We start from the raw sequence: 23,397 nt of genomic DNA on the forward strand, positions 1-23,397 counted from the left end.
GTGCTGCCCCCAGGAGCCGGGCTCTGCAGGGCCAGTGGTGAGCTCCTGGGAGGTCAGGCCCCATACGGACACTCTGAGACCAGCGAGCAACCAGAACATGGAGAAACCCGCCCAAGCACAAGAGTCAGGAGGCTCTCTCTGCCTCACGTATGTCGCTTTTTGTACCTACTCAATATCTGATGAGCTCAGTTAAAAAAAAAAAAAATGAAGTCTTGGCCCTGGCCAGGTAGTCCAGTAGGTTGGAGCACCATCTTGATACACCAAGGCTGTGGGTTAGATCACTGGTCAGGGCACATACAAGAATCAACCAGTGAATGCACGAATAAGTTGAATAACAAATCAGTGTCTCTCTCTCTTACTCTCTCCTTTCTTCTCTTTCTAAAATATCAGTTTTAAAGAATAATGAAGTCTCAATCCTCAGAAGGAGAGAAGACTTCTTTTTTTAAAAAGAGATTTTATTTATTTATTGTTAGAGAGCGGGCAAAGGAAGGGAGAAAGAGAGGGAGAGAAACATCAATGTGTGATTGTCTCTTGAATGCCCCCTACTGGGGACCTGGCCCACAGCCCAGGCATGTGCCCTGACTGGGAACGGAACTGGCGACACTCTGGTTCACAGGTCCATGCTCAATCCACTGAGCTACACCAGTCACGACTAGAAGATGTTTTTTCAAATAGAAGTTTATGCTATGCTTTTTGATAAAATAAAATCACCATAATAAAAATTCTTTGGGACTCTGCTTGAATCATGCCAAGAATTAACCACCTCTCCTTGGACACTGGGAAATCCTTCTGAAAATGTCGTTTCTGGAATACATAGATAAAAGCCCACCTTTCCTCTACTTTCAAATAAAGACTCCTTCCCTCCAGCCTCCAACTTCCCCAGCCTTCAGGGACACACACATATGTGCACACGCGCACCATGAACCAAGAAAGGCAGTAATGAGAGCCCACTAATGCACTGGCTTAAGTATAGAACAACATCCCATCACTGTTCTAGAAAATAATCAATCAAGCACTTAATTTTAAACATAAAAGTAAGCTGCCAGGAGACTGTTAATAGATAAGCAAGTAAATTAACAGTTGTAGGTGGGATTTGAAACCAGGTCAGATTGCCCTCTCCACCGAGCCCCGAGCCCTGTGCAGATAAAGGGTCTCCCCAGCTTGGCACTTGATCTCACACTGTTTCAGAGTGGGAAATCTTTGAGCCAATATCCCCTCTCAGCGGGCTTGTCACTTCAGGGAATTGTCCTTTGTCTGTCTTCTATAAATTTTATAACACTGCTACTTTAAAATATTGATGGGAAACTTGGCCTTGGCCCAGACCCGCAGTGGACATGAAAACCTTCAGGAGTGTAGAAGCAGAAAGAAACACATTCCCCGCTGACCTTTCTTAAAGAGACAATTGTGCAAACGCATTGGTCACCTGAGCTGGAGGCCTGCCTGGCTCTGATGGATGGCTCTGCCCTCTGGGAGCTGGCTCAAAGCCACGCAGGGACAGGAGGGCTTCAGGGACACACATAGGCAGGTACTCAGGTACCCGCAGACCCATAAAGGGTAAGTGAAATCCACACATAATCCCCCAAGTCATTTTCACCTGAAAATCAACTTTCTCCGGACATTCAAACTCTTTGCCAAGTTATTGATGAATGAGGATTGACAGCTTTATAGTCTGGCTCTTCTCCCTCTACCCGTGACCCGCTCAGGGCAAGTGACCGAAAGTAAACAGTAACAAGGAACATGAAAGGCAGGGTTGGAGAATTGATCCCTACTTCCTGGAGGCTCTGGGAGTGTTCTGAACTTCTAATATAACATCCATTCTGCCATCACCCTCTCTTCACGATGCCCCCCCAAAAAACACAGTAAAATTCCACCTCCTGGAATAAAGCCACCACTGAGAACAACACAGCAGCAGTCTGCTAACCAAGCGAATGACAGAAGTTAATAATAGCTACCATTTATTGAGCCTTACACACACACACACACACACACACACACACACAAGCACAGTACTAATGTATAATGCATATAATCTCGTGCTTTCCTTTTTTAAACGTGCAAAATATCTTTGATCTAAAAAATCTTCTTCTAAAAATTTTTCCTGTGGGGTGTGGCTCAGTTGGTTGGGCGTTGTCCCACACAGCAAAAGGTCACCAATTCAGTTCCCAGTCCGAGCACATGTGTGGGTTGTGGGTTGATGTGAGCCTTTGGCATTGATGTTTTTCTCCCTCTCTTTCCCCCTCCCTTCCCCTTCCTCTAAAACCAAATCAAAACTTTTAAAGAAATTAAAAAATTTTTTCCTATGGAAATGATGGAGGATATACCCAAAGACTTTTGTCTATAAGGGTGTTTACCAAAATACGAGCAAACAAATAAAAATAATAGAGTCCCAATATTGGAGAGAAGTAAGCAAATCACAATATATCCATAAAATATAATATTGTGTAGCCATTTAACACTATGTTGCAAAAGCATATATAATGACACATAAAATACACCCACGAGACATTCAGCAAGCAACACAGAGCATGCAGAACAGGAACAATGTGTTTTCAGAATGCGGAGCTCGTTGTACACAGGCATAAAATATGTGATGCGGGCTGGGCAGCCCGTGTCTCACCTCACGTACGAGAGCCATCAAGGTGTCTTAAAATTATGGGTGGTTTCCCCCTTATTTTTTATGTCTTTCTTTCTACTTTGTAGTAATCTGTTATATGAAAAATATTTTTAAAAAATTTTGACCTAGGTACTATGCCCAGATAGTCCTAGATGTTAAAAAACTTAATAATAGCCTGTCACGCATACGAAGCCCTTTCTGTCTGAAACATGGATTTATGCGCTGTCTCAGCTGAGCCCTAGGGTGACATTTTCAGGTGGACAGAGCAGAGGTTTCAGAATCCTGGAGATCTTCCAATATGCAGAGAGAGAGAGAGAGAGAATGGTGCCAAGGACCCAGAGCCCCTCACGCCTGGAGCAGACAGCGCACAGGCTGCTCTGGAGAAAGGCTGCCCCTGACTGCGGTCCCTGGCTGTCTGCTCCACGCTGTCCGCCTGCCGTGGGGAGCGCAGCTCCAACTGCTGCATCCGAGCATGGAGAGCAGTGGGCCTCATTCTTTCGTTGGCCTCCCCCCCTCCATGAGTGCTTAAGTTCTCCAGGATTCTGCTCTGCTCAGGATAGGACTGGGGCGAGGGAACATTCTGGAATGCGTGGTAGGCCAAGCCTCTGATGAAGAGCAGAGCCTCTGGTGTGACAGAGCTGGCTCTGGCCCTGCTGGCTCCTGAAAGCCACCACCTCTTCCCAGCTCTGCTCTCGGTAAAAAGGCAGCTTGGACTGGGCCCCAGTGGGAGAGTTGATACCACGGAAATCGGCAAACGCTATAAATCAGGGCGCTTCCCCCCAGAGAGCCAGTTGTCGAACGGTCACCAGCCCACCGCTGCATAATCTCAGAAGTAGAAATCTATATATTGAAATGAGGGTCAGCCTGTCCAGACCCTCGCTTCAAACAGGATTGCGCCTGCATAGACTAAAGCAAGATGGGAATGTGGTTTGGACAGGATGACATGCTTTTCAGAAAATAGTTTCAGTATTTACAAACCTCGACAACGTGCCTACTCGTCACCCTCTCTCTGGCCACTTAAATTTGTTTCCTATTGCGGTGTCCTCTCAGGACCCCAGGAAGTACCAGCAGTGCTTTTCTGTCTAGACCTGATCCAAACCGTGACCCACACAGGCGTGCCCTGCTTGCCGAGTGGGCTCGGAGTCCGCATGGGACAACGTTGGCCCTGGACTTCACTCCGGGTCCCCGTGGGAGGCTGCGGCTTTGCCTCTGCTCTGGCTCCCAGCCCCCGGGGCCACCTCCACTGAGGCTTCAGGAGCCATCTCTGCTTTCCGCACTTGTGGACGACTCAGCTGGGAGTGAAACTTGATCAGGAGATAATTTGGCCCAGATGCTGCTAACGCGGGCAGAAAGAACAGGCAGGAGCCCTGGGCAGCCCGAGTCCTTAGTCTGGGGGAATGCATTTCAATTTTTTTGAGAAGTGACTGTAACCGAGCTGCCGCATACCCTCAAAATGCTGCGACCTCATGTTGTTCAGCTGCCATAAATGTGGGCCAAGACCTTTGGCTCTCAGGCAGGTAAGGCCTGGCTAACCCTTTCTATCTGATAGCACTGCGGCTCCGCTGGGTACGTGGCCTTGGGGAGATACCAAAGGGATCAGCATAAAACCCTGAAGATATCCCCAGCTCCGGAGGATCAAAGGATTGAGGCAAAGGATAACAGGGGACTGGAAACAAAAGCCAGCAGCACAGAGGGTGCGGCAGGGCCCAGCAGGGACGCAGGTGGGGCCGAGGGCTGAAGTGGCTGCAGAGAAGTTGTCTCTATTTTGGTCAAGTTCTGAGGCAGAGGAAGAGGTTAGAATTCAGTTTGACAGTTTTTTTTTTCCCCTGCCAAGAACTTGACATGAGAAAGACACAGATTAAAAACAAACAAACAAAAAAACCCTGCTTGTCTGCAGAGCCCAGAGAAAAGGTCGCTTAGCTTCAGGAAAGATAGGAACTGTGAAACCATTGGCCGTAGGCTGGGTATGATGGTGACACGGAGCTCAGGGGGGCGCTCGGGTTCCGGGCGGACACTGGTGGCATTCTGGGGCCTGCTGTGGACACCATGCTCAACCTCATTCTTTCTGGCCGTCAGGGGTGTCATGAGGTTTGGCCCAGCGGAGCAACAGATGTGAAGAAACCGCCCCTGCGAAACAAGACCAGGCCCTCAGAGAACCACCACTGATCTGCAGGGGGAGCGATGCAGGCCCTGAGCTGCTGCGTGTGGTACCACGGCACTGAGTGAGAGGAGACGTGGGAGAAAACCCCACTCTTCGGAACTTTGCTGCCCGAAAGTTCTCAGGGATGTCGTTAGAACAGCAGGCCCAGGGGACTTGGTTGGAGACAAGGACAATCTTACTAAAAAGATTACAATATCCAGTCACTGTGGGGCGGCTCCCACTCTAAATAGACAGTGATAGATAGAGAGTGCTGCCTCTGTAGATATAATGAAGCAGAAGAACAATACAAGTATGCCCCCACATACCTCATTCCCGTCATCCCAGAAGAGGCCCAGACAGGGCAGGCCTGTGCTGGGAAACGGTCACCCACCAGCTCTCAGGAAACAACCTGTGCAGGCATGTTTGTTGTAAATTTTACCTGAATGAAAGTGGTAGGGAACATGATTCACAAATAAATGCTCTTTACTATAAATCCCGTTCAGTCAATTCTCAAAGAATGCTTTTGTTGATTTCTATGCAGTCTAATGTCTGCAGCCAGGCCACGGCTGCTGCTGCTGGTGAACCACGGAGCCCGGACGTGAACATTCACGTGAATCAGCAGTGCAAACGTGAGCCGCTTTTGCACGTTGAAAGAATACTTCCTTGAGTTTCTGTGCTATTCACCATGTAATGTACAGACCTGACTTTCAATCTGCAGTATTAACATTTCTTCCCATCATGCTCTTAAGTCCAGATAATCAGCAAAACAATCAATCAAGTCCTTATTTGCAGCATTTGCTAATGTGCAGTTTTTGCTGATTTCCACAGTGTAACCAGTCCAACGGCAGCCAGTGTCAAGCCACCAATGGGATGTCACTGAGCAGAGCAGGTAAAAGGGACAGGGACTGATGATTATACAGTATTTCCACTTCATGGGTCCAGAGGACATAGACAGTCTCTACAGCAAAGATAATAAAGTATAATACAATAATTGGGAAGGGGTAAAATTTGAGTATCTGTTACCTTTGTTTTTTATACAATTTTATTGCAAGTTATAGATTTTTAAAAATGATTGCTATGTTTCACCACCTGGAAATTTAACCATCAGCTCTCACCAGCCAGCAGACCCCCGGCTTGTGCCCTTGGGCAGACAATTATTTCCCATATATATTTTAAAAAGTTTTAAATAAGGAAAAGATAAAAATACAGAACACTTTATGAATTCTCAGGGTAAAATCTATCACATCTTCCCATGTTAGAAAAGCAAAGCTTCCACCCCCAGGGCAGACTGGAAGGACAAACACCGGCCCGTGCGGTCCCATGTCGGGAGCAGGTGGCAGGGACCGTGAGCCTGGAACGCCAGGGTGACGGCTCTCAGGCAACCAGAAGGAACAGGGCCCACTTCCTGCCCCAAGGCTCCTAACACAGGCTCTTTTCCAAAAATGTTTTTAATTCCAACATCCATCTTAATGGCTTACTGTAGACTCATTTAGCCAGTAGTTGTTATACTAAAAATAGAAGCTAATGATTTCAGTTAAAAACAACTAAGCCGGCGCTATCAAAGTATATTTATTGTAAGAAACTGATTATCACGGGGCACATTTGTTTTCCACTTCCTTTTCCCTGTAGGAAGGCCTAATAGACGCACGTCGAGAGTGAAAGCAATTCTTCCTCTCCTGGGCTCCTGGAATATCACAAATGTGTTCTCTGGAGAGCACCCACTTCCCAGAGCTCAGCTAAGACTCATCCCACGCGGGGGGTGGGCACCCCACAGAAGGCCACCTGCTATTTTCCCTGAGTGGGTGGCGTGCGGCAGATACTGGCGGGATCAACTTATTTCTCGGGCACTACCAAGACCCACGTGCCCAGCTCGGTGCCATAGCGCTTGGCACCCTGTAAAGTTCCTAAAATAAGTGAATTTTGGAAACAATAATTCCTTTAAAAAAAAAAGGTTTTATTTATTTATTTTTAGACAGAGGGGAAGGGAGGGAGAGAGGGAGAAAAAAATCAATGTATGGTTGCCTCTTGTGCACTCCCTACTGGGAACCTGGCCGGCAACCCAGGAATGTGCCCCACCTGGGAACAGAACCAGCAACCCTTTGGTGTGCAGGTTGGGGCTCAATCCATTGAGACACACCAGCAGGGGCAAAAACGAGAATTACTTTTAAGGCCAAAATAAAACCATAGCACACAACAGTCCAGCTGGGGAAAATCTACTAAAGAAGAAAATTAAAAAGTCAAGTTTTCAGGTGCCAGTTGGATAGAAAGTCAGCTCGTGAAATCTCAATATACCAATGGCATGAACGAATATTTCAGCTGGCGGTGATTTACACACAAGTTGGATTTCTCGAGCCATCCGATATTCAGATTGAACCCATTTGATGTATGTTCCCTGAAAAGTTATGACGACTGTTGCTATAAAATGAAATTTTTGTGCCACAAAAAGCCACCGGGACTGAAGAAGTTACAGAAGGGGCTTCTTGCAATGGAAGCTCAATGATGGGGCATGAAGAGCAAAACTCCATGGGGTGGTCTTTACAGGCGCTTCCGGCAGTGTGACCTTGATTGAATGTTTTTAATTTTATAATTTTTATAAGTCATGAAAGAAAGGATTAGCTTTCTCCTCCTCTGAGATTTGCCCATGTTGCTAGTGAGACTGAGAAAGCTGAACGATTTTAACGTGAGCACACCAATTTTAGTGCCAAGTCAGAGTTGTTTTCCCCAGCTTGTGACATCTCGGGAGATTTCCACTTTCCACTGAATGCTGGGTAGCCTGTTCCTGATGCCTGCAGCGGGGTTCTGATAGAGGGGGTCTTCCGGCCAAGGTGAAAAGGTCAGAGCTGTGCTACTGAAGATGTGTTCAGAGGCTCCAGGCTTAGGCATGCACGCTCGCGTGCTCACAGAAGTTAATTTTGTCTTCGGATCATCAGCTCTGAATTCTGCCCTCCAGCTACAGCTCCGAGAGCCGGCGCCTGGCCCTGGCTGCACCCAGCCCGGGACGGAGGAGCGAGAGGGCAAACATGGAAGGGCCCCAGGGCCGCAGACCACGTGCTCCCCGTTCTTGGCAGTGCAGACTCGGCTCTCGGAGGCATAACATGTTTGGGGCAAACACAATGGCACCGGGTTGAGCAAACCCTCTTGCATATCTTAAGTTAGGGTTTCTTGAATTAATTACCTAATTAACGAGAACAGATTAGCTGAGGGGGAAAAAAATGCAGTGACTTCACACTCTGAGGCTCCTTCCACCAAATCATTGTATTTTCCCCAAGAAGAAAAACAAGTCTATTTTCAAAGAGCAGTTAAACACGCAAATGGCATAAATTCAGGATTGTTAACATAAAGTACCTTCTGACAGGCATGGTTTGGTCAACTCGGAGCAGAAAACCCGCTTTCTCTTCATACCTACGTAACATCGTCTAATGATTTCAGCCATAAGAGGAAGTGAAAAGGAATCCTAGAGGGGCATTTCATTCCGTGCACGGGGTTCCTTGAGCAAGCCTGTGTACTCTGGGGAAGAGGGATGGATTTTTACTATTCAGTCAGTACCAACACATCACTGATACACCTTTTTTAAAGGGCTTTTCACAAGTTTCGTTTCTCCTGATACAAAGCCTATTTTCTTTGAGTGTGAAAATGTCTTTCAATTTTAAAAGGTGAGTATTCTTATTCTTAACAGAGTGCATATTCTTAACAAGAGTCCTTTCCTTCTGTGTGACCCCTGCGGACACCTGGGCCTTCTGTGACCTCGGTGAGCTAAACTGGCCCCTCATCACAGAGCCTGTGATTTTTCTGTACAAGCTGGTTCATCAGTGAAAGCTAGGTCTGCACCTACATGAAGCTGGAAGAACCTACCAACAGTGCATCATCGCTGATGACCGGGGCAAACATCTGTGTTTCAAAGTTTACACACAGGACAATAATTTTCAAAGCTTATCAGTTCTAAAAGAGCAATTGCTGATTTCCTCCTACCAACTGCTACCCTCGAGTATGACCCTTCCCCATCTTTGGTTAATAAGTCAAAGGCAACACTTCCGAGAACAAATGCCCCTTAGCTTCCCGCTACGAAGGCCAGTCTGGTCCCGGCTCAGAATCAAGGCCATGACCCCAGATAGCCCATGGTGAATTTGGAAGCTTCCTCTGCAAATGAGGGGCTTCAGATACCCTAGTAAGAGCTCCTGAATTGGAGTTTTGTGCAATGTCTTTTTTTTAACATCTTCTTAATAAATATGTATATATTTGATTCCAAAGCAACCATAGTGAGGTAGGCCCTCAGGATATTTCCTGAGGGAGGCAGAATGGCCCCAAGTATGACCTGGCTTCAGCACCAGGCCACCAACCCAGAGAATTCAGTTAATGCGGGTGGCAGTCACTCCGTCTGCCCTGAACCTAATCCCCCAAAGTTGATGGAAACAGATGAGGAAGATTCTGAAGAACTACCTATGCCTTGTACCTTTCTCTGGAAAGACAATCTATGAATAGCAAAGCCAATTTGAAAAAAAATGCAGATGCGACTCAAATTTCAGAGCCATTATTGGCATAAGCAAACTATTAACTGAAGTAGACAGTATGTTTCCTTTCTTGTTTTTACAAAGTAAATCCCCATTAAGTAATTCTGATTATTAACTAATTTGGATTAGTTTTGATTTAACAGAGAGCATGATCACACTGTTAAAACCTTGCTGATGTCGTAACATTTATTAATATAGTAAATGCTGAATATAGAAGATGTATGGCTTCTCTAATATTTCCACTTTATCAACAGGATTTTTAAAAAATCAAAGAAATGCTCTTTTGAAGAACAAAGTTTTAGGACAATGCAAAAAGACAAAGTAATCATTATAAATTCATTATGAATCCATCAAAGATTTTTTTAATCCATTTAAATCCAAGTATAGAAGGTCAGACTCTGATCCTACATGATTTCTATATTTTTAGAACTCTCCACTCAAATTCAAGGTTACAATGGCCTTTAAAATATCCACAGGAAAAGAATGACATGAAAGACAATATGATGAATAGTTGTTGCATTACGGAGTGGTTATTTTTCTTTTCTCTATTTTTCAAATTTCCTATTACATGTTATGCAATTCTTGTAATAAAAATTTATAAATTAAGAAACAATTCAAGGTTACAAAGCACAGATGACTTTATAAAACAACTGTTCAAACAAACACACTGTAAGGAGATAGTCACCCGAGATAAAGAAGATCCCAGAGGGAAAGGTTCACCGGGCCTGGCAGGAGCTTTAACAACGGCTTCGGTCATCGGAGTCCCAGCACCCCTGGCCTTGGAGGCGAGAAGCAGCGGGACCCCCTTCCCTGTGGCTCACAGACTCCTGCCCAGGGACGTATGACAAACACTGGATTTTGACACGTTTATTTGCCTTGCGTGCCTGGGGGGTCCCAGAGCATGTCTGGGGTCTGCCCCGGACTTGGGTTGGTAGTGAGGAAAGTGAGGTTCACACAGGCTCACCACAGGGACCATCCACGCCGCCTCCCCAGCGTCCTGTGACCCATGGGCCTGCCAAAGGGTGGGCAACATTTCCTTTGCAAGTTATACTGTATTTACTCAACTATATTCACTTAAAAACCCAACAACTATATGCAAGAGACTTGTAAACAGATCCCCTTCACACTGACAGTGCACAGGGGGGCTCTCTGTCCCCTTGCAGGAGGTTTTTCGGGCAATAAAGCCAAAATCCATATTTAAAATAGGTGTGCATTTCGTAGGATAAATTTTTAAAACTCATTTTTAAAATAGCCTATTGGCCATCCCAAATGAGCAATTTTACCCAAGGAGAGAAAAAATATAAGTGCTTACTATATTGGCATATAAAAATAGAAAACTCTCAATAAGGATTTCAGAGTCCGATCCTTAAGAAATCACATGATGTGTGCCCAAAGGCTGTGCGTATACTAAGGTAACTCGCGTCCTTGACCTCTAAATGCATCCACTTCCACATCCTCTGCCCCGGAGGAGCCTGGAGGTCGGCATCTGCCTCACCCCCTGGGTCCTCTGGTGGAGTCACAGCTGCTGGCTGGCGAAGAACGATTTGGTCTCCCTGCAGACGGGATTCACACAGAGCGGGCAGCTCAGAGTCAACTGCTTGGAGCACAGCTCGTTTGACTGGATGTGTGAGTGCACCAGGTCGGCCAGGGCCTGGAGGGCGGGCGGCAAGAAGCACAGACACATCAGAACAAGAAGTCCGCCTGCCTTCCCCCCAGCCACGCACATGCTCCTCCCACCGGTCCTGCTCATCACTGTGGCTTGGCGTTCGTTTCTTTTCATCTGAGCTATGCACCCTTTGGACCAAGTTCTGTAATCTCTCTCTTTCCCAAGAATCCTCAGCTTGGAGAAAACTTAAAATATAGACTTTAGAGAATGAAACCCTCTTACCCCACCTGCTAGACCTTGTTTTTCTCAGAAAGGCGGATTTCAAGCCCAAGATAAGGATGGGTGGGTAGAAATCAGAAAATTGGGGTTATCTCAAGGAAAAAAAGAGTGAAAGTATAAGGAATTCGATTTTATTTTTTGTAATTAATTGGAACTCAAAATGTTCTAATATGTGAGAAAACCAATATTCTGTAAGAGCTTCTCAGAGGATTACTCTCCGATATGTTCTACTAAAGTGGTTGCGGCGCTACGGATACCTTAGAGAACAATGGATTTCCATTAAGAGACTCTGCCCTTCTGATGTTTTCCACTCCACACTGAATCAAATGAGAAAAAGGGGGAAAAACAGACACATTTTTATCCTTTTGTTTTTAAAAGAAACTGACAGCTACAAAACACACACACACACACAATTCAAAGGCTTTCTTCAAAAGAGTTCCCAGATTGCTCAGAAATGAAAAATATTCACAGGACCAAGCCATATGCTGATTTTCACCTCTGTTATCGTGAGATGGCTCTTCAATTCCCATTCCCCCCAACCCCATCACCTTCCCACAGGTACTTCGTTTCCAAACCATTTTTGAGGTTGTATTGGATGGGATTCCCAAGTAATTTAAATCTGCTCATCATTCTTTTTTTATACTACCTTTCTAATGCACGCCTTTATAAACTACCTAAGCAGAATGTTGCTTTAAGTAAATTTTTAAACCTGTTTTGATTCCAAGTGTGAAAAGAAGTAAATTAATTTCATGTACAGTGAACCTACATTGGATAATTCAGAGTTGGGATTTTAAATACACTTACATTAAAACATCTAAAATAAAAATTTGAGGACCGCTGTACTACCATTCCTGCTCTCCTCTCCAAAAATATCTAGTTACTTCTCCCCCAAATAAGGGAGAAATATTTAATTATTATTTACTCAGGTAGCTAGGATCTTCTCTTTCCCTTTCCAAAATGCCAAGGGCTTTCCAGGTGTTTTATCTTTTACATTAGCACTAACGGCAGGGGGAAATGCTGAGATTCAGTGAACACAGAGTTCTCAAAGAGAGACTGCGCGCTAAAGCTTCGCGGACAAATCAGCGACAGCGAGGGGCCAGCCCCAGAACGGTTTCCCCACCACTGCCTACAGCAGAATTCTCAGATCCGCCTCTGCAGGGTGAGCCAGTGAATCATGTCAGTGTTTAAATTCTACATACAGGAATTTATCCTCAGAAAATAGTGGGAAAAGGAAAAAAGGAAATGAGCTTTATTGAAGAGCGGTTTATGACAGTAAAAAATTAGAAACATCTTTAATGTGTGTTAATTAAGGATTTGTTAAAATAATTACATAAATCTAATTACATGTGTTGACTGGAGTCCACACTATATTTTTAAGGAGGAAAAAAAGGTTACAAAATATATGAATAAAATATGATTTTTGTTAAACATGTAGAAGAATGCTATTTTAATGAAAATATAAACATATTTACAGGAGAAAAAGATCTTATATTAACCAAAGTATTTGCATATTATATCTGAGGAGTAAGATTCTAAGTGAGTTCTACTCTCTCTGTTATATTTCCCTCAGCTACCTAAGCTCTTTATTATTTTCATTATAAAAAGCAGTAAAGTTATTTCTATTCGAAGAAAATATTCAAAGTACTTTTTAAAGAAAGTTGTTTGAAACACAGATATTCTGCCACCAAAATAATGAAACAAACTCTAGGTAGATGACTTTCTTTATTCTCTATATGGACTAATTTATTAGTCACTAATAGTCCAAGGAATGACCTCAGTTTAGTAATATGAATGAATGTGAGTTAGCAAACAAAAACTTCTCCAAACACACTGCTATGAACATATTTGCACTTAAGTCTTTTTAGCAAGCTCACAACTAGCCTCAGTTATGGTGGGGTATGGAAAGCATCATTAAATAAAGTCCAGAGACAACCCCACAACCTGATTTTAGCCAATTACCACTTTCCCATGAGTTCTTTACCAGAACTACTGACGAGTCATTGTGGCACCTCGACCTTCATCAGTGCTGGACTGGTGACCAGCACGAGCACAAAAACCAGCAGGCGTGGGTACTGGCTGAAAATCTCCGCCAGCCCACTCTCCACTCTGCCCTGCACCTGCCACCCAGTTCCACAGAGGGTGAAGAGTCCTTTGAGGCCAGGCCTCCCTCAATCACACCTGGATGACCAGGGACAGGAGTTCTGGTGGAAGATGAGGGGTAAGGGCTCCTCAGGTCCCAACACTTGCACAACCCCCACAGAAACCACGCTATAAATTAGACTCGGGTGCAGAGCTGGCCCTCAGCAGCCAGGAGACGAGTGAGCCAGTTTTTCTCCACTCTGAATGACAACCCACATCCGTCTTACATAATAAGACACCGAGGATGGTATTTGTCATTTTGCCTCTCTGCCCCTCCTACCTGTCTGAATGAATTGCTTCTTTAATTCCTTGGTTGTCGGACTTCCATACAGCTCAATTTTCTGACAATTCTGGGAGACAGCTGTTCTGTAGTTTAGCTGTAATTTGGCTGTGATTATGCAGGGAGGCGAGTTGCATTTACCTTCACCTCCACCTTGACCATTTGTTTAAATGACCAATAACAAATAAGAAATATTTGTTATTTCAGTAATCAGACTGATAACAACACAGGAGCAAACAGCTAAATTACCTGTATTTTGCTGTGTATAATGTGCACTTTTTTGCCCAAGTTTTTGAGGGAAAAATAAGGATGTGTGTTATATATAGGTAGTACTAATTCTGCATCTATACAAATGTTTTCAATTCTTTTATTTATGCTCATGCATTAAAAGTAAACTCTAGAAAGCAATAATGACATCCGTATGTAAAACAATACCCTGAAATAAAATAACTGGTTTGTTTCTAAATATAAAGAAGTATATTGAATTAAAAAATTAAAAGGAAAGATTTTTTTCCCCTGAAAGTTTGGGCCAAAAATGTGGGTATGCATTATATGGTATATGGCGAAGTACGGTAAGTGCATAAAAAAGATGGTCAAAATAATTACAACATACATGGCTCCGGTATGGATTCCATGTTGCTGTTTTTTCTTTAAGATTTTATTTATTTTTAGACAGAGGGGAGGGGTGGGAGAAAAACATCAATGTGTGGTTGCCTCTTGTGCACCCCACACTGCGGATCCAGCCTGCAACTCAGGCATGTGCCCCAACAGGGAATGGGACTGGAACAGTGACCCCTTGGTTTGCCATGGGTTGGCACCCAATCCTCTACCAGCCAGGGCAATTCCATGCTCTTTTTCTGAATGATGACTCCCATGCACCTCAGACACCCAAAGGACATTATTAAGTGAAGAAAAGAAACTAAAGAACAATCAAGTTTTTTCCTTCAGATCAGTGAATACAATGATTTGCTCCTAAAAAAATGTAGTTACTATTTTCAAGTAGTACACTGCTCAAACTAAGTGAACTGACGTGGCCATGGCGGGCCACCTGATTTCAGAAAGGCACCAAAGCGCTTCCCCTGCTGACGCAGATCTGACCGATGTGTCCAGATTCATCACTCAGACTGAGCATTACTCAGATCAAGGAGGACACAGTACATGTGCGCACACACACACACCAAACAATGTTTCTGCATGATACAATGAGATCCCAGCCGAGAAAGGTTCCCTTTAAACCAAATCCCAGCAGGATTAAGAAGGCAGACGGCAGCACTTACCTCTCTGGCGAGGACCTGAGAGTACTCGATATCCAGTTCGTACAGTGTTTCAATGTGATCGCTGGTGAATGCAATCGGGACCAAAAGGATGTTCTTCCGCCCCCTCTTACAAAGCCCTTTGATGGTCTCGTCTGTCTGAGGGCCCAGCCAGGGCATCGGACCAACCTGGGAGAAGGAGGGTGAGTACACACAGCCCCACCTCTCCCGCCGTGTCTGGCACACGCCCCTCCCTAAGAGCAAGGGCCATGCTGCCTATCTGCTTCCAGAGGGTTGAGTATTCCCACACTGTAGCCTGAATCCTTCTAGAAGTTGGCAGACAATAAATAACAATTACTGTCAGTACAACTACAATACCATTTTAAGTCAATGGAACTCCAATAGTCATTTGATTTCCCTTCTGCCTTACTTGCTGGCAGAGTTCTTCCTGTCCATGGTGAGCAATCAGCTTACACAACAGCCTGTCTATCTGAAAGAGCCGAATCCCACCCCTTTATAGTTAAGTTCAAAAGCAGACACCTTCGAAAGAGCGGACTGCCTGGGGACGCATGGCAGACACCTACCTTGGACTGCCACACCAGTCGGTAGGGGTTGGAGTACCCCAGCTTCTCCATGACTCTGTGGACAGTGGCGCCCACCTCCTGAGGGTAGGGGTCCCCTCTGTTGACCACCTGCAGCGGAGACACACGGGCTTCCTGTTTTTACCTGCCGGCAGAGTGGGCGCCATGTCCTCTCTCCTTGGGTGAGGTTATTCCTTTGGAACACCCACTAGGCTACTTGGAAAATGAGCTTTAAAATTTTGTCTTATGAGACGCACACATATTTTAAATATAGATTTTGGTTTTATTGCCCAAAAAACTTCCTGCATGGGACAGAGAGTCCCCCTGTGGGCTGTCAGTATGACGGAGATCTGTTTACAAGTCTCGTGTATACAGCTGTTGTGCTTGTAAGTGAACATAGTTGAGTAAATGCAGTTCCCACTCTTTGCCAGGCCCATGGGTCACAGGACACTGGGGAGGCGGCATGGTGCCTGCAGCGGCCGCTTCTGCCAACGTGTGACCGTGGATGCTCCCCGTGGTGCTCCTGTGTGAACCTCATTTTCCTCACCACCAGACCAAGTCCAGTACGGATTCCAAATGTGCTCTGGGACTCCCCACCCCTCCCTACCCTCCTGATTTGATGGCATTCCTCAGTCCCACTCAGAACCCTGGGGCAGCAAGAAACCTGGACGCAGCATGCTCAGACCCAGAGGGGAGAAAAGAGGAGCGAGGCCGAGGGGGAGAGGGGAGGAGGCAACACCTGGAAACGTTCACGCATAAAAATGTGTTTCCTCCTCTCCCAGTTCAAGAGCTTCCCTTCTGACACTTCAGACACGGCCTCATCACACGCAGGACAGTTATAAATAGGATGAGGGTGGAGAAGGAAGATGGACACGTGAAGAGGATTTGCATAATGCCAGAGAGAGAGAATAGGAGCCTGTTCAAATACAGCAGGCAGGCTTCCAGCAGAGAAACTTATCTCCAGGGCTACAAACTGCTGAACGGGCAACTTCTCACTGAGCGGTGTGGGTGGAAAAGCTGTCAAGGGCTCGACCCTAGTGACCACCAGGTGGCAGTCAAGACCCAGTGCAAGCGTGGCCCAGACTCGCCCATTAGCTCCATTAACCGTGGAGTTAAAACCTTAACAACACCAGAGAAAGCGAATTCTTCCCTCTCCAGCTTTGAAAGCAGTGTCTGCAGCACACGCTGCCAGGTCTGAGCGGGTGAAACTGGCTGCTTACTCCCAGCACTTCGCCGCATCACACAGCGCAACACTTGCCGGGTCGCTCTGGCTCCTGCACACTCTGCATTCGCTTGCCACGGCCAGGTCCTTAGTCTTGGCCAGTTAAAACCCTAGTCGCTCACCAGAATTCAGAGAGCCCCTATCAAGTCTTGAGGACCAAAAAATGAGATTGAGCGTGTCGGTCTGGAGGGCCTGCGATTCAACCTGCTGAAACGTCAGGCAGGCGAGGGCAGCCTCCTTCCCCCTGTTCCACTCACCAAAAACCCTGAACTGTGCACGTCTCTTCGAGGAATTATCATTTTATGCAGGGTGGGGCAAAGTTGGGTGTGTAGTTACGAGTTTATCCTCGTGTTACATATTATAGGTAACATATAACATACATTATTTTCTACATGAACAACTGCAAACCTGATTTTTCCCCATCCTGTGTCATAAATGATAAATACTGTCATTTGAATGAGCTATTATTAGGTTTGAAGAAGTGACCCGAGTTAAAAATGAGCACCAACCACATTAAGTCTCAGATTCCAGAATTCGGGACGTTGTGGAAGCTGGGTACATGATGCACATTTAGAAATCCTTTCCCACGAGGTCACCCCACAAAATGCTCTTACTTACAGACATTGGCAGTGAGTGAGCAGAGAAAAGAATGACCACCTCGCTTCTCTTCTCCGGCGGGAAATGGTCCAGCTCTTTCTGAATGTGGTCCGAGAAGCACTGCGGAAACACCAGGAGAGGAGGGCCCAGAGCAAGCGGGGAGAAAGGGGTGGAAGGAAAAGACAGCTTTTAAAAAATGAAAGCCGCGCCAACAATGTCAGAGCAATCCCCAAAAATCAGAACTCTCTTTTTTAAAAAATCGCCAACAGTACAGTCTCTCTTGTTTTGGTTCCGTCATCAGAATGGCTCATAACGGTTGCAGGGGCCTGGGGAATTTGATGGGAAACTTCTAAAGCTCGCTAATGGCTCACTGAGCATGAAGGCTCTGGATCCGCTGCCCCTCGGGAGGAACAGGGCACGCTTCCAGATGGGAAGGAAACACAGATGGGAAGGAGAACTTGTTTTAAGACCTCTCATTTGCTCGGTTAGCAAAAAAACAGCTTACAGGGTCTTTCTAAATCTCCTTGGGTTGGCTTTCAGGCATATTGCATTAAAATACATTAGACAGAAATAGTAAAGGAACGAGAAAATATTATCTATTTTTATGACCTCTTCCTTCTGAGCCCAGTATCCTCACTGAGTCAGTCTTCCTAACAACCTTCATAACAACAGATGAGAGGTTGTAAAATTCCCATTCAGTTCACGGAGGGGGGAAAGATGCGCCGACCTGGGGGCTGCCTCAGTCACATGTGCGGAACCTGGGCTGGAACGCAGGCCCCGCCCCCTCCCCCAAACCTCTGTCGACCAGACCAGTTAATTCCCTCCGTCTAGTTGGCACTTTCTGATTCACATCAATAGGTGCTGAAATACCAGCTCTGAAGAGGCTCCCTTTCATCTTACACTTTAATCATTCTTTGTCATTTCACGTCTAAAGCAAATGCTGCAAAGAACATTACGGGACCAATTGACAAAATTCTAATGTAAACATAGATTAGACAAAGTAATCAATGTTAAATTTACTGAACTTGAATATTGTATCATGGTTATGGAAAAACATACCCCTACTACTTAGGTGTAAAGGGTGATATATATTTTATATATATGTGTGTGTGTGTATCTCCAACGGTTCAGGAAAAAATTACGTGTGTATATTTATATATAGACACATATCCATACACACAGAGATAAATGGTATTAAAAATATGTGAATCTAGGTAAAGACTAAATGAAAGTTCCTTATACTAGTCTTAGTCTTGTAACTTTTCTGCATGTTTGAAATTATTTCCAGATAAAAAGGTTTTTAAAACATTATAAAGAAAAAATATCATTCTAAAGGACAATTTACCAGAACTATGTAAATTTACACTTGTTGGTATCTGGATTCATACCAATTTAGGATGAGTGAATTATTCTGCAATAAATACTGAGATAGTATTAATCTTTCCAGAACCCCCAAAATTCAGTAAATGACCTAAGGCACAAAACAGTGCCTAGAGAACTAGTTCCCTTTTCAAAATTTCTAATTTACTTGTAGGATGTGGTAGGATGAGGCACAAAAGCAGTATTTTCTGGTAGCCTTCGCAGGGTTTGGAAAATAAGGAAGCTCAGAAAGAGATATTCTGGACAAAAGCCCAGATATGAAGGCCTACTGCAGAGTTCACACGGGAGCCTGGGACATCCGTGTCCCTCAACTGTCCCAGCAGCTAGGCAACAGAAGTAAAATGACTATTTTAACTCATTACCTCCTGTAACAGATAGGAATGTTGATTCAGAATATTTATCGTTTTAGCCCTGGCCAGGCAGCTCAGTTGGTTAGAGTGTCTTCCCAATACACCAAGGCTGCAGGTTAAACCCCAGGAACCAACCAGTGGACGCACTGATACGTGGAACAACAAACTGATGTTTCTCTCCCACTCTCTTCCTCTCTCTCTCTCTCAGTCACGGTTCTGGTCTTTTATTATATTTTTAGTTTTAGTTAGCTTAGGGTTTTTTCCCCTCTATTTCTGCTAGATATCAAATCACCTTCTCATGTAATCAACCTATGCAAGACTAAGAATAAAATCTATGTATAAAATTTTGTCTCCAAAACATTTTTGTATCTTTCCTTTTCTCATCTTGCAAACCTGCAAGTACAAACGCAGTCTGCTGTGGCTTACAACAGACCCTAAGCCATCGTCAAAACAGAGGCACTGTGGGCAAGTCCAAGTGCTGCTTAAATCATCTAAAGCCCATCTGTGGTATTTTCTACACGCAGTCCCTCAGCAGAACGAAAGAGGCAGGCAGCTCTCAGAGCCTTCAATCATACCATCTAGGAGGGCAGATAAATGCCTCTAGAATCCCCTTTCATTTTATGAACGGAGACTTCCTCAGTTAAGAGACCTTTCCGTCTTTCTGCTTCCCCCCTTTTCAAATGGCTGAATTTTAATGCAAACCTAATTACTCACTGGATCGGGGCAGGCAGATGCTGCGCAGACCCGCAGTTCTGTGCTACCACATGTCAGCGCTGACCTGAAACGGCCCTCACTTCCAGTCCAGGGCAAGAGCAAAAGGGCTGGCAAGCCGGGGGGCTTCAGGACCAGTCCCAGAACAAATGAGTGGGAGGGGGACACCCAGACCCGAACCACACGCATCCCTAAGGGAAGGCACCTACTTTTTGCTTCTTACTTAAAACTGGATTTCAACCTAAGGGTTAACCCTTGACATCACCTACACGCCCAAGAACACTGTCAGCCAAAGGGGGGCGGGGGAGGGGGCTGGCTGCTTTCAATGATGTCTAGCACCATCTAGTGGTTACAGATTTTAGGTGACTCCAGGCTCTTAAAAAGTGTTAAACTGGTATTTCCACAGAGATTGTCTGAGGAATGAAACATAAACTGGATGAAATCTGAATCACCTACTATTTCTCCTATCTCAACCTAAGGCAGAAACTCTACCAACAGAAAAGAACTCTATCTGTATGATTTAGGGCGGTTACCAACAACACTCTCTTATTGAAAGGGAACAAAGGTTATCCATCCATTTATGACCACATGGATGGACCTAGGGGGTGTTACGCTACGTGAAATAGGTCAGGCAGAGAAAGACGAATATCTTATGATTTCACTTATATGTGGAATCTAAGGTACAAAATAAACAAACAAATGAAACAGAAACTGACTCATAGATACCGAAGAACAGACTGACGGTTGCCAGAGGGGAGGGGCTGAGGAAAGGGGCAGGGGTTAAAAATGCACACTGGTGGTCACGCAACAGCCCCAGAGACGCAAAGCGCGGCATGGGACTATATCAATACCATCGCAGTAACTGTGCACGGTGCCAGTGGGCACCTGAAATATTGGGGAGACCACTTTGTCAAGTATGTGAGTGTGAAACTACTATGCTGTACACCTGAAACTAATACAGAATAATGTTAAATGTAAGCTACAACTGAAAAATAAAATCAAAAACAAAAACAAAGCCATTGGTGCCCTGACCAGAGTGACCCAGCTGGTTGAGCGTCTTCCTGCAAAGCGAAAGGTCACAGGTTTGATTCCCCGTCAGGGCACAGGCCTGGGTTGTGGGCCTGGTCCTGGGTGGGGGCACACGTAAGAGGCAACCAATCACTGTTCCTCTCGCATATCAATGTTTCTCCCCCTCTCTCTCTCCCTCCCTTCCCCTCGCTCTAAAAGTAAATAAATAAAATCTTTAACAAAAAGCCATTGGCTTTAGAATCGTAGTTTTCACAGATTCTCCTAATATCAAGCATCTATTAATATAAACATAATTGTGTAGAAGAATTTTGAAATTTCTTCTAATATATGAAACTTTCTCAACGGAAATGTTAAATTTATTTTCATGTCTCAGAACATGTAGATATATTACCTTTAAGTTTTAAAAACTCGTGACACTTTAAAGGATTTAGAGCATAGAGGATCTGTCCGTCCGTCATTCGCTCTATGAACGCACCCTAGCATCACCTCTGACGCTCTTCTGGTCACTGGGAGCCCAGCACTCAGAGTGCGATTCTGCTGTGGTGTGTGACCAACAGTATCAACCCGAAGGAAAGGAGAGAGTCTAACTTTAGTCAGACGAAAGGTTCGATTTACTTTCTCTTGTCATAATAAATCAAGACTCTAACCCCCCTCCCCTTCTTTTAAAATCCCCAGCATACAACTTATGCAAGAGAAGGGTGAGGCTCAGAGACAGGGGTAAGAACCTGCGCTCCACCCGAAGCCGGGGGAGGGGCTGCGGGTGGTGGCGGGCCTACCTGAATGAGGAGGGGATGTGTGGGCCACCTGTCGATCGTGCTCCACTTCATCCTGGGCTTCTTTCCCACTCCATTGTAGTATCTGTAAATGGCATTTAAACTGCTGCCTGCAATGTACAGGGGGCCACTTAGCACCTGCATATTGACTATGGTGAAAATAAAAAAACAAGACTAGTGAAGGCAGTCACTGTAAGTTCAAAAGAAGCAACTGCCTCTGTACTGAATCAGTCTAATTACACTCACTTCAATACCAGAAAATGCATATAGATTTAACCACGCTGCAAATGAAGATCCCTAAAAAGCAATCCATTTCAACAGCCTTTCAAAGATTATTGAGGTCATTTCTAGTGAGAAACATGGCCACAGTGGATGTATGAAATGCAAGAAGTCGTTATTTGCAGGGACCAAATGTTACAATTAAAAGCATGTTGAACTTCTTTTCCCCACTGTGAAGGTAACCAACCCCATTATGGATGTGCAGGGGGCGGGAAAGAAGGAGAAACTGCCCATCATTCCCACAAAGTAACACAGTCATTGTTTTATTCTAGCATCGCTCTTTCCCATTGTTATTTTTAGGTGTCTTGTTTTACAAAGTTGTAATTTTAGTGTATATGCAATTTTGCATCCCAAGTCCTTTGGGTATTTTTAGTTAATATTATGAGATGACTTACTTCCCACATTATAATGAAAGCTTTCTAACCATCCTTTTTACTGGCTTGTTCATAAAAACAGCAGCTTATTGAGGTTCCTACGAGCACTCTCTATTTTCATCTGCTCTTACAAAATTACCATCATTTCCTAGAATAAGTTAACTGGATATTAAAACCTTATAGGTAATCTAACAAAACTTGCATTTCTGCCCTGGCTGGTGTAGCTCCGTGGACTGAGTGTGAGTCTGAGAACCAGAGTATCACAATTTGATTCCCAGTCAGGGCACATGCCTGGATTGCAGTCCAGTTCCCAACAGGGGACACACGAGAGGCAACCATACATTGATGTTTCTCTCCCTCTCTCCTTCCCGTCCCCTCTAAAGATAAATAAAATCTTAAAAAACAAAAAACAAAAAACCCACCTTGCATTTCTACACAAGAGATGGGAACCATGAGATTTTAAAACCTAAAGAAAGGCAAATGGTCCCAACCCAGTGCAGTGTGACCCTGGCTGAGGGCAGCTGGACCGGGGCCCGGCCGTGATGGGATGAGATGGGTGTGAACACACGGCCTCTCCCTCAGTCTTCACTCACTGCAAACGTTCCCAAGCACTGAACGCTTCCCGACACCAATCTGCTGGTTTCTCTAACGGTGAGAACTATTTGTCAGTTGGGTTTCCAACTTAAAGTCAGGGCAGAGCCACATGTCAATCAAAGGAGTGCTCTGAGGCTAAGACTCAACTTCCAGGAAATAAGTGAGTTCCACTTTGGTGAGTAGAATACAGTGAATGAGAGGGGTCCAAACGGAGTCCATCCCAGGTTCACAATCTCTCCAGAAATTGCAGTCACCACCAGATCTACAGGTGAGCATCATTTGCAGATGTACAAAGGGACTTCTGGAAGCCACATTAGCTATTCGGGGTCACTCAGAAACATCCCATGAACTACTGGACGTAATTAAGAGGAAAACGTAACGAAAGCAGTCCCTGGGGACTGAGCACAGGCTCTGCCACAATGCGTGTCGAAAACGCGCAGCAGATAAGCGACACTCAGCAGGCTCAGAGAAGGACTGTGATTCCCAGAGGCTCTCCTGTCTCTGTGGGGACACGTCCTTGCATGTGACGTGTGCTGGACAAGAGCTGCACAGATGCTGGCGGTTTAGACACACAGACAGAACCAGCTGTGAAACGAGACCCAGCATCAATCCTCTGTCACGTAAGTGACAATCTCCTCTAATTGTGAGAGCAGCCATTTACACATGGAGACATATTTTTTAAAGCAAA

At 45.0% G+C, this 23,397-nt stretch overlaps 1 protein-coding gene across 1 annotated transcript in view; it reads right to left on the reverse strand.

The window, feature by feature from the left end:
• Nucleotides 1-9,422: 9,422 nt before the first annotated feature.
• FECH (ferrochelatase) overlaps nucleotides 9,423-23,397 on the reverse strand; it is a 31,495-nt gene continuing 17,520 nt past the window's right edge. Inside the window, exons 6-11 of the mRNA XM_037151971.2 lie at nucleotides 21,466-21,572; nucleotides 17,241-17,339; nucleotides 15,404-15,511; nucleotides 14,844-15,008; nucleotides 11,405-11,464; nucleotides 9,423-10,913 (exon numbers count right to left, since the gene is read on the reverse strand). Coding sequence (XP_037007866.2) covers nucleotides 10,779-10,913; nucleotides 11,405-11,464; nucleotides 14,844-15,008; nucleotides 15,404-15,511; nucleotides 17,241-17,339; nucleotides 21,466-21,572 — 674 coding nt within the window. The 3' untranslated portion in view covers nucleotides 9,423-10,778. The remainder of the gene's footprint in view (nucleotides 10,914-11,404; nucleotides 11,465-14,843; nucleotides 15,009-15,403; nucleotides 15,512-17,240; nucleotides 17,340-21,465; nucleotides 21,573-23,397) is intronic.

Source organism: Artibeus jamaicensis, unplaced genomic scaffold, assembly GCF_021234435.1.
Source record: "Artibeus jamaicensis isolate MK-2021 breed Jamaican fruit bat unplaced genomic scaffold, CSHL_Jam_final contig_354, whole genome shotgun sequence".
NCBI lineage: Eukaryota > Metazoa > Chordata > Mammalia > Chiroptera > Phyllostomidae > Artibeus > Artibeus jamaicensis.